Source organism: Oryzias melastigma, linkage group LG24, assembly GCF_002922805.2.
Source record: "Oryzias melastigma strain HK-1 linkage group LG24, ASM292280v2, whole genome shotgun sequence".
In the NCBI taxonomy this organism is placed as follows: domain Eukaryota; kingdom Metazoa; phylum Chordata; class Actinopteri; order Beloniformes; family Adrianichthyidae; genus Oryzias; species Oryzias melastigma.
This window is the reverse complement of record NC_050535.1, coordinates 13,537,402-13,548,369: the sequence shown is the minus strand read 5'-3', so window position 1 is coordinate 13,548,369 and position 10,968 is coordinate 13,537,402. Positions and strand designations below refer to the sequence as shown.

The following is a 10,968-nucleotide window of genomic DNA, read 5'->3' as shown; positions in this document are numbered from 1 at the left end:
GGTGTATATTAATATTTGAAAATAAATCTTTACGTTTTATTGCTTCAAAAATCCGTAGTTTTAAAAAACAAAAACGGAATCATTTTTTTATATGATACTGGTACATTTATTTGTGGTTTATATGGTTTCCTTTATTCTTTTCACAGGAGGAACACTTTTTTTCTACAGCTTTTGTTCCGGGGGGAATGTTTTAACAAACGGACAGGAACGATGAGGAGGTTTGATCCGAGCTAAAACTATGATTTCAATTAAATTATAATATTTTAGATTAAATGAATGGTAATATAAAAATAAATCATTTCTATGTAGGGTATTAGAAGTTTAATTCAGATTGAATAGTGGGCGTGTAGCCTGCGCATGCGTCTTCTCGTCAGCAGCTTGTTTTGGACAGAACCCCCCACACAGGTCAGTAAAATGAATTGATGGGTTGTTTAAAATAGCCAAACATATATATTTTTATTTTTATCGATAGTTAAACAATTCACAATAATTCACCACGCTGAATATCTGTGTATTTCTTGTGTTTGTTTCTATCTGAGTAGCGTGTAAACAGGAGTCCATGTGGGTTCTGTTCTGCACGTGTTCTGGTTGATGGCTAGTTGTGTGCCTTGTTCACCAGAAAATGTTACTGACTGCTCGCCACCTGTCCAAAGTGCTGCAGCTCACCCTGGCGGTCATTAAGCCTGATGCTATGGCTCATCCGTTGATGATGGAGGTCAGCTTTCCCTGTCAATCCAAACAATTTTCAAAAAATAATTGAAAATGGAAATGTAATTCTGAATCTGGGATATATTTTGGGTATGATATTCACCTGAAACAGCAGCCTTATCTTGTGAAAACTGGATGAAAGAGCAAAACAGACAGCTTTATTGATCAAACATCAGGGAAATTAACAGACGTATCATAGCAAACTCCTGTTCTGCAGAGGCTTTCATTTCATATCCACATCCATCTTTGCAATACTTCAAATGTTGTTTGTTCTCGTGAGTGAAATGCAGACACACTGCAGAGGCATTCCGGGTAGGGAAATAGCTAACAAAAATAACTAATATTTCATAAAAATTAATTCTTTAGTGGGACAAAGGTAATATATGATCATTTATATGGATATAGTTTACTCTTAAAGGTTTGAGCATGATAGGACTTTTAATGTCTGTTTGAACTGGTAAACTTTATCAAAGATACCTGTCCATTCCCTTAAACAGTCAGACTGTAACCTCTCCACCATCACCAAAGAGCTGTCAAAGGACACCAGGAACATGAACCAATCGACAACAAGCAAGCAGCTTTATGAGAAGAGATACACGATCTCCCACCACTTGGAGCTCCACCTTATTGGGTACAAATGATCTTTAGAGCTATAAAGAAACAGCCCAGAAAACTGGATGTGGATAGAAACATCGGGCTCTGGGTCTACCTTTCTGCAAAGAAAAGGTCAAATGGAAACATGTATGATGAGATTTTGGACAAAAATCAGTGAGAAAATGGAAAAGGAAACGTGTCCATTTCTTCCAAAAAAAAATTCCAAATTCAACACCTGGGAAACAAAGGAGTGGTTATTTAGAAAGCAATTCAAGGTTCTGGGGTGGTGTAGCCAGGCTCTGGACCTCTATCTGTGGAGGGAGTTGAAAAGCCTGTCTTGCCCAGGAACAGCCCCAAAACACAGCTCTTAGAAGATCTGCATGGAAGATCTACAGTATCTTCAACCCTGGTCTTCACCTTTGACCAACCAGGATTATTTAGAATATTGAGATGAACTTTTGCTATTGACCCACAGTTGTATTTTCTTGCTCCAACATACAAATACATTCTTTAAAAAGTCATACTACGTTTTTTTTTTCAGTTAAGGTTTATCTCTGATGAACCTCTTCACTTTTCAGGGGGACCAGCTTACAGAATCTGTGTTTTGCTTCACTGTAGCTCCCACTGATGGAATTTTGGTTGAATCATTCTATTCTTTTTTTGATAAAAGTCATTTTTTTACAAATATTACAAATATCTGCTTTATCTTTCAGGCTCTTCACCAGAAAATTCTAGATAATGATTTTATAATTGTCAGATGCAAGGATCTGGCGTGGGAACGGCAGGACTCAGAGAAGTTTTACGCCGAGCATTCAGGTGTGCACACAGCAGGTGCTCGTCCAGATTTTCTGAAATGAGCAAAGGCAAGCTGTTCTTTATCCATGTGACCAAAAGTGAGTCAGCAGCCTGAATTGGCCGTTTGCAAAAACAAGTGAATCATCCTACACTTTGCTGCTAAAATGCAGACTCTTAAACTGCCGTGCAGTGATTCAGAAAAAAGGGCTAAACAGTGAACACGGATGATCCTGTTTTGCTTTCATTTTCAGGCCGATTCTTCTATCAAAGACTTGTTGAATTTATGTCAAGGTAAACCTCCATGTCTTTAAAATCAATTACTGATATTAATCCTGTTGCTTTCAGATTACAGGACTCAATTTAAAGTTTATTTTTGCCCATTTTCCCTAAAAACGTTTGACCATCTGTGTAAATTTCTTCCCAGTGGTCCGATGCGAGCGTACATTTTAGCCAGAGAAGATGCGATCCGTCACTGGAGGGGACTGATGGGACCGACCAAAGTGTTCAGAGCCAGATACACCGACCCGACTTCCATCAGGGCCCAGTTTGGGCTCACTGATACAAGAAACACAACTCATGGCTCAGGTTAGAGAGGTTGTAGGATCCACTTCAATAAAAATAGTGCTTTTAACATTTTCCTGTAGACATATATAAAGAAAATTAAGCTTAAAAGTGCATTTCTGAGTATTTATTTATTCAAATCGTTGTGAATCAGTAGCAGAAAAAAAAGGATAATTAATACCAAATTAGCTAAATTAGTGGGGCTTGTATGTTCAGAGGTTTCAAAACAAGCTCTTCCAAACCTAAAAGCTTAAAGCCCTTTTTTGCTTTTTGCAAAGTTTTTAATCTACAGAACTGTAACCACCGTTCATCAGTTTTAAATAGAATTTTTTTTCTTTCCTCCATCAGATTCTCCAGAGTCGGCTCAGAGAGAAATAAGCTTCTTCTTCCCAGATTTCCACCAGGCAGACTGGATGGAGAAAGAAGAGCCGCTATTCCGATCGGGAAAGATTACTTATGACCATCAGAACCAGGTCCATACTCTTTCCGCAGCAACACAACCTTAGAAGGCTCTTGTGTAGCATTCAAACAAAATCTCTTATAAATTCATGTTGGACCATAAAGCTTTATTTGATGAAAAAAACACAAAGTATAAACTGATTTGTGCAAAATAACAAGGTGCAGTGAGCCTGATCGATCATTGCTGCCGGTTTCACATCACTTTCCTGAGTCGTACAGACTGTAAAACATTTTCCCAACATAAATATTCACAATAAACATGAAAAAATACAATGATAGCACTGAACACTATTTAATAAAAGCAGCAAGAAGTGTTTTTAATCACCCTGTCTTTTATAAATACTATTATGGCACAATTAAATTATTATTTTTATGACCAAATACATTTTTTTCTCATGTAAAAACATACAATAACACATTATAATTGGCACGTGATTCATATGTAAATATGAAGCTGTAGACAAACATTTCTTTACAAAAAACACATTCATTTCACAGTTGTGTTAAGCCTCACTCAGTCCTGCCTTCATGTGTTTTGAGGAGCCACCTGTTTTAGAGTCTCCACAGGTTTCATGATCTCATATGTTGTGAGGGACTTCTTCACTTTTCCGTTTTCGTCTACCTGGTGGATGCTCTGTGTCACGGTAATGGTCACCTGCTTGGTCGACATCCGATTATCCTGCCATTTTGTCTATAAATGAGGAAAAAAAACATTTTTATAGTTTGAGGATTTTACTTTGAAAAGGGAAAACATGAAGTGTGAGAGGCTTACGATTTCCTCTGTGTGGAGAACACTTCTGCGCTGCACTGTGGTTCCCGATGGCGGTGAAGCTGCCTCCTGCTTCGGGGAGGACAAGATAGAGGAGGGGCTGCTGGGCGTTGCATCGTTCAGACTGGCTTCAGACACGGCCGAGCAGACCTTCAGGTACGCCTGAGCAGGAGGAGGGAGGCCATCTTCAAAAAAGTCTGGAACTGCAATGAAGACAAAGATTGCAAACCTGAGAACCTGTTTTTTTGGTGTTTTTAACATGTAATTGAGATATTTTTCTGATACTTATAAAGAAAGTTAAGATTAAAATAGCATTTCTGAGTATTTCTTTATTCAAATCGTTTGTTGTGAATCAGGATTGTATTTGTGACATTGAAAATACACTGGGTGGGCCATAAGCTCCATCCATTCGGATGCAGCCACTTGTAGATCCATGTAGTTGCAACATTGCTCGACATTTTTGTTGCACCGGTAAAGTTAGGTTGACAGTGTATGGAGCTGTAAGCTAGCATTTAAAGAGAGCTCAATTATGAGCGATGGGAAGGGGGGGGGAGGTAGCTTTGTACCAACAGTTCCACCCACAACTCAAAGGTGAATTCTTAATTAATTTCTGCTGTTCTGAAGAAACTATGTACTAGAAAACGACACGTTTTTTGAAATATTTTGGATAAAAACAGCATTTACATAATAAAAATTAAAATTAAAAACATTAAAAAAAAGCCAGACAGTAGAGAACAGTTTTAAGAAAACACAGTTCGATCTATGCTATTCCTAAAAAAAAAAAAACTGTACCTGGGCTTGAACTCACAACCTTCTCCTTATAGGCTAGTAAAGTCCCCACTAACATTTAACATTGAAGGAGTCTTCAGAGTGCAAAGATTTCCTCCAATTTGTCCATTTGTGGATGTGCTTTTTGTGTTTTCAAAGTAGAAGTCTTTTTTTTGTTCTCGTTACATCAACCTGGATTCACCAGCAGCTGCATCTGTTACCATGAGAGCAAAGACGTGTGTGCGCTCTTGGCTTTAGAAGCAGCGTGTTATCTACCCCTTAACTGAGTCATCTTCTCGTGGCTTCAAAGAAAACGTGCACACACACAAACAGGTTTGTGTGAAAAGACAAATCCACCAACAAAAAATAGATTGAATGAAGAGGGAGAACATCTCGTCTTCCAGCACACTGTTCATTTTCCGTACTTCCTTAAGAAGCTCCGGTGTAAAAAGTTCCAAAATATGATCAAACATTAATTCATCATATATTGGTTAAAAAAGACTTGCAAAACAATAAAGTTTAAACTGAATAAACCTAATGCCTCTTAGTCAACCATGTAAAACCACACAGTCTCCTTACCTGGGCTGATGGTCTTCTCGGAGATGAAGCCGACCTCGGAGTTGTCAGACGGGATGCTCTGGATGGATGACAGCGGGATGTCGGTGTCGGTACTCGTGAGCCACGTGGATTCCGTCTCCTTGGTCCAGCTCTCCAGATAGCGAGGTTCCAGAGCATCAGTCCTGCTCCCCCCACAGCCCATAACTCAGCCTCTGAACAACACCGTCACCTACAAGCTTGATTTACCTTCAAGGGCTGATAAAAAAGAAAATAGGTCTATTGTGAATTTAAAGATTTATATTTGTTAATCCAAGGAAACAGACTTACAGCTCAGAGGAAAGCTGTGTGAGCAGCTACGAGCCCTCATGAGTTTGGGCTTCCTGTTGACTCAGATAACCTCCTTTACGACCATCTTCTGATGATCAACTGGGCCAAGGAGACCAGAAGACCGCCAAACACCAACCATTATGCAGCCACCTAAAATAATAGGGAAAAAAGTCAGTTGTGTCTTCTTTAGATGTACAGTTCTTTTCAAATTAGAGATATACATTTATATTAAATATTCACTTGATTTAAGATATATTTTTGTGTATTTTTTAACTACTGTTAAATTTAAATCTCAGTATTACTGTGTCGTTTGTTGTTAAACCATTTATTTACTTATTTTTAATTATTCTAAATGACAGTACACTTTTTAGTCACTTTCTGACATTTGTGTCTCCATCAAATGACATTTTACTGTGAAGCTCTTAAATAGGATTTTAAAGAATAAAAGGGGACATTTAAAGCATTTTCTCTGAGCATTTTAAATATATAATAAAAAACTTTTAGGTGAATATAATAGTAAATATTGCTTTTTATGTGATTTATTAGCTACTATATTTTACACAGATTTTGTTTTCTTTGATGAAAACATTTTTTTCAAAAGATTAAAAATGTTGCTCCACTGCAAACTAGATTAAGATTTGGAGGTTTTATAGATGTGATCACTATCTGACTCCTACAAAACCAGGAGAAAATAATATTTAAAAATATCTATTTTTTGTAAGTAGGTCGCTATGAATGAACCTTTTACCTAAATATATCCAATTTGTGACCCATTATAAACTCCTGGACGACAAAAATGTACAGGCTAGCCTTTTAGTTCAACATGTAAATAAATAGCATATGATATTTGTATCTTCGGCGATGCTAGCGGTTAGCGAGCTAGCGCAAAAATCACGACAGATGCACCGATTCTATAAAAAGCCACAAAAACCTGTTTTTACTAGCATTCTGCGTTCAAAAACAGACAGTAACGCACCGCATACACCATCAAATCCAGCATGGACATAAACCAACCTGTTGCAGCGTGTCACTACCAACCCTCAACACTGGCAGGCGGAACGTGAAGCCAACCAGGAAGTAACAAAACGTTGCAGTACTGGCACTGACCAGAGGCAGGTGCTTTAGAGTGAGCAAATTCCCATTGACTCCCATGTTAAAATCCTAATTTTCCGCCCTCTAATAAACCCCTTTAATACGTGGTGCTTAAAGTTCTTATTTCATTAATGGCTGCATATTTGTTCCATGACAACTCTGAGGGGAATTAATTTTTTTCCTAAGTTTGTCATTATTTTTTTTTTTAAACAGGATTTATTTTCGCTTAATGAGGGGGCGTGGCTTTTGATTGACAGATGACGATCGTGGTGGATTCTGGGAGCAGTGCTCCGGTGTTTTGCTGTCTGCTCATAGACTGTATATAAAATAATTATGTTTACAGTCTATGGCCCAACTCCTCAGCAGACATTTTGGACGGGGGCCTGGTACCGACCGCCCACACCAGAGGAGACTCCTCCGTGTGATTGTGACTTTAGTGATGGCGTTCTTCCTGTGCTGGCTGCCCCTGCATGTCAACAAAACCGTGGCCATGCTGCTGGAGTTTGGATTTGTCACCTACTCCTGCTCTTTAGACCAAAGCCTACTGGCTGCTCACTCGTACGTCACCTGTCTGGCCTACATCAACTCCTGTCTAAACCCCTTCCTCTACGCAGCCTGTGATCCGTCTTTCCGGAGGAGATGCAGAGGAGCTCTCCTCACGTTGTGTGGAAGGTGTAGAAGAAGAGGAGAAACCAAAGCCATTGGGGTTGATGAATTTACAGAGAAAGAGGACAAAAGTTCATCTTTTCCCATGAGGACTAAGGACACCCATAGGTTAGAGGATGGGGAGGCAGAGGAGAGGGTGCTTGTAGTGGCTGAGGAGGCCTTCTAATGAGAAGCCATTGAACTGTCTCCAATATTCTGCTACTAAATAAGATATCATTAAAAAAACCTCTGTGAGATGCAATGATTTTCTATGCTAACATCTTGACTAGAAGAGTATGGAAAAAAACAGTGTTCTTTATTTTTGATGTAACATTTTTACCAGAAAAATAAAATGATTTTCTGCTTCCTAAATAAATTCTTGTAATATGTTCCATTGTTTTATTTTTATAATTCCTTTTTAAATCTGCTTTTGTTGATGATCATTAAAATGTCTGCTCCTTTTTTTCTTTAAAAAAATGAAAACAAACTGTTAGGTTTTGTTATTGCGTTGTCCAAAAAAACTTCTTTGAATCACCTGTTTTAGGTAAAACACAATTTCAAATCAAGAAAATCAACACTGGAATACCTAACATGCTCAAACAACTTCAATAGTACTTGATTAGATGGATTCAGAACGCATCAATGGGGCCAAAAGTTCTGGTGAAAATAAGATTTATAACTGAAAAATAAGAAATTTTGAATTTTGAAACCAAAAAACAGAAGATTTTAAGTTTATTTTCGAATAGCAAAAAGTTTTTGACATCTCTATATTTTTTTTTCACAAGAATGAGAGTGGCTTCAGTCATACTTTGAAAAAAAAAAAAAAGAGAGAGCTGATCCAGACAGGGTGCCATGCCCGCAGGGGCCTAGGTCCGGCGATGACGCTCAGTGCTGAGGATGTGTTGCGTTTTATCACGTGTTTCTGTCATGGGCGTGCCAGTACAGCACAATGTGGTGTATTATCTGTTACGTCATTACGTTACCTGTCATGGGCGTGCTATTGCACAATGTAAGTGTTGTAGCATTCAAGCCTACGGCACTGAGACGCATATTGCCGGTCCACCTATCACACTCACACGGGTTGACACCCTATCCAACCAACTCTCCCGATAGCAGCATTTCCGCTGATCGGTATTTATAGTGGGTGTGTCAAGCTATACTGTAAACTCATGGTTTCACTTCCGGTGCGCTTTTAATCGCAGTGTGCTTTGGCAAACATGAACTATATACTATATATGACTTGTAAATAAAATATAAAGAAGAGTAAATATAACTTTGAAAGGTTTTTCTTTACCAAAGATACGTTTTGAGTCGCGCTGCATGGTGGGAAATATGTGACGAAATTGGTCACGTGACACACGGTGTGACCATAGACTTAATATATAATGGGTGTGACAGACTTGCGGCACAACTGTGCTACCGCTGTCTAAATTGAGCGGCTGCGTCTTTAAATAGTAACTGTCGTACCGGTCATGTTGCCGGGTACCGGTGGGGCGGTGACACAGCTAAACTCTTTGTGAATAATTTTTTCAGCAGTAAAATTTGAGAGATTTTCGTGGACAAACGGGCTCCTGGACATGAACGAGACTTTAGTGATTGCGCAAAGAGGATGTATGACGGTGATGTCAAGGTAGTTTTGTTGTTCATTAGCCAAAATGTTAGCCTGACACAAACACATGCTAGCACACAAGTTTAATAAAAACACATATGATCTATTTGAATTTGCTGAAATATAGCGGTATGAAAGTCAGTGTTGGGGTTGTGATTATAAATCTATATCTCCCTTTGAAGTATTTATTATGGTAAATGTTTTATGTTGTTATGTTAGCAAGAACACTTACTAGCATGATGTGTTCTGAAATTTCAACAGGCAAAAATTGAAGTTTTATTTTGTTTGTTATTATTTGTTTTATTTTTACAATTCCTTTTCAAATCTGCTTTTGTTGATGATCATTAAAATGTGTGGTCATTTTTTTTTCTATAAAAGAATAAAATAAAACAGAAACTCTTAAGTTTCGTTTTTGGGTTGTCCAAAAAAACTTTTGATTACTTTGAATCACCTGTTTTAGGTAAAACACAATTTCAAATCAAGAAAATCTACACTGGAATACCTAACATGCTCAATACATGAAAAGTCCTTATTTTAGATATGTACAACCTGAAGTTGCTGCCACTCTGTTAAAGGGGCTTTTCAGATCTGGGTTGCCATGTTGTTTTATGTTAATTATTCACTTAGCTTAGGACAGAGGATCCTCTTCCAGAAGAAGTTACAGGTCTGTCCCTCCCACCGTCTAAAAGTGAGTTTCTAGATGAGAGAAAGGCCTGGAATGTTGCTCAAAAGTCTTCTATTCTCACCACAAAGGATTGATGGCAGCGTGACCCCTCGGGAGCATCCGAGCATCCTCTGTATTTACGGTGTAATTCAATGCTGACCTGGAGGTGCCCTGTTCTCTAGTGACCACTCCAACGACCATCAAGTCATAACTTATGTCAGAGTCACACAGCTGAGTAAAAGCTAAAGGTGGGGGACAAAGACTTTCAGTTTAAACCAAAATTATTTTACTTTTCATGAGTGTCAAAATGTGTCAAAAGACAAGATTATTTCACTTTTATCAACTTAAAGATATGGAATTAAACAACTTACATTTACATAATTTCTTAGTTGGATTACATCAGTTATTACTTAAAATAATACATTCTTTCAGAAGAAAAAAAGGAAAATAGATGTTTTTGTAAACACAACAGCAAACATTTACCACGTTTCTAATCCAATTATTTTAAGATTTTTTTCATAAATGTCTTTATGTTTACAAATCAGAGAAAGGGAACAATCTTCCTTGTAGCCATAATACTTTTTTTCTTTTTTTCTGAATTGCATTATTAAAAAAAGTCCAAAAAAACATTCTAAGAGATGAGTAAATGCATGAAATTTCTGTGTTACTCTGCAGAGTTTGGGTATATCTATTTGAATGAAGACAAACACTTCATCTTTTATTTTGAAACATAAAATGCATTAAAGGATTTTTAGGGAATGTACACATAAAATAACATATTTGATAAGCTTTGGCTGCTTTGTGTTTTCTGTGTTTTTAACATGTTCCTTAAACATTTTCTGATTATGAAGGACATGTATAGAAGAATTTACAATTAAAACTACACTTCTGAGAATTACCACTGGATCTTTGGGGAGGCTTTTTGTCAAATCAGCAGCTTCCTCACGGCTCTCAACATGTACGCCAGCGTCTTCAGCCTGAGCATGCTCAGTCTGGAGCGGTACTGGATTCTGACCGGACGCCAGCCCTCCAGCCAGCAGCCACCACGGAGCAGGCCCTCCAGAGCGTTTTGGGTTCTCGGCGGCGTGTGGGTGGTGGCGGGGGTCCTGGCTCTTCCTGGTTTGCTGCTGCGCTCTGTCAGGGAGATGGAGCTGGACTCCAGAAAGACCATCCTTTCCTGTCAGATGGATTACTCCATCCTGATTGGATCAGAGTTGGATGACTCAGAAAAAGAGAGGATGGAGATGGTGTTGGCTTCCGCCTTGAGCATCAAATCAACTCTGTTTGGATTCCTGCTTCCTTTAGTCGTCTTGCTAATCTTCTCTCTGGCTCAACCATAGACTGTATATAAAATAACTGGACAGAGCAAGCCCCCCTACTTCCGTGTTCCATATAGGAAGTACCACTGGGTTGCAAAAA

General features: G+C 38.4%; 3 protein-coding genes across 7 annotated transcripts; 2 read left to right on the top strand and 1 right to left on the bottom strand.

Annotated features, from left to right (window-relative positions):
- Positions 1-172: 172 nt before the first annotated feature.
- Positions 173-4,672, top strand: nme6 (NME/NM23 nucleoside diphosphate kinase 6). 5 transcript variants are annotated; one of them, XM_024291728.2, is made up of 6 exons: positions 173-405; positions 620-715; positions 2,060-2,195; positions 2,349-2,388; positions 2,522-2,682; positions 3,007-4,672. In XM_024291728.2, the coding sequence occupies exons 1-6, from the start codon at positions 358-360 to the stop codon at positions 3,162-3,164; spliced, it is 639 nt and encodes a 212-aa protein (XP_024147496.1). In that variant the 5' UTR covers positions 173-357; the 3' UTR covers positions 3,165-4,672. The 5 variants fall into 5 exon arrangements, with proteins under 5 accessions (XP_024147496.1, XP_024147498.1, XP_024147497.1 ...); XM_024291730.2 differs by having other exon boundaries at positions 174-405; positions 543-715; XM_024291729.2 differs by having other exon boundaries at positions 176-405; positions 2,016-2,118; positions 3,007-4,200.
- On the bottom strand, positions 3,204-6,635 carry baalcb (BAALC binder of MAP3K1 and KLF4 b; the record flags this gene model as incomplete). The annotated part of the gene is given in 5 exon segments (XM_036210622.1): positions 3,204-3,808; positions 3,890-4,089; positions 5,234-5,467; positions 5,540-5,689; positions 6,516-6,635. Coding segments are annotated over 3 exon segments (546 nt in total). The 3' UTR covers positions 3,204-3,643.
- A 3,816-nt stretch (positions 6,636-10,451) lies between these two features.
- Positions 10,452-10,864, top strand: LOC112158399 (apelin receptor B; the record flags this gene model as incomplete). Its single annotated transcript, XM_024291735.1, is given in 1 exon segment — positions 10,452-10,864. A coding segment is annotated over 1 exon segment (359 nt), but the record flags the coding sequence as incomplete, so codon positions are not given.
- Between the last annotated feature and the right edge of the window lie 104 nt (positions 10,865-10,968).

What these genes read in the sequence shown, in the direction of transcription:
- nme6 (XM_024291728.2), top strand. Translation starts at nt 358, where the DNA reads ATGCGTCTTCTCGTCAGCAGCTTGTTTTGGACAGAACCCCCCACACAG. An exon ending in GGACAGAACCCCCCACACAG is followed by an intron (nt 406 to 619) that starts GTCAGTAAAATG and finishes CTTGTTCACCAG; the next exon opens with AAAATGTTACTGACTGCTCG. An exon ending in AAACACAACTCATGGCTCAG is followed by an intron (nt 2,683 to 3,006) that starts GTTAGAGAGGTT and finishes TTCCTCCATCAG; the next exon opens with ATTCTCCAGAGTCGGCTCAG.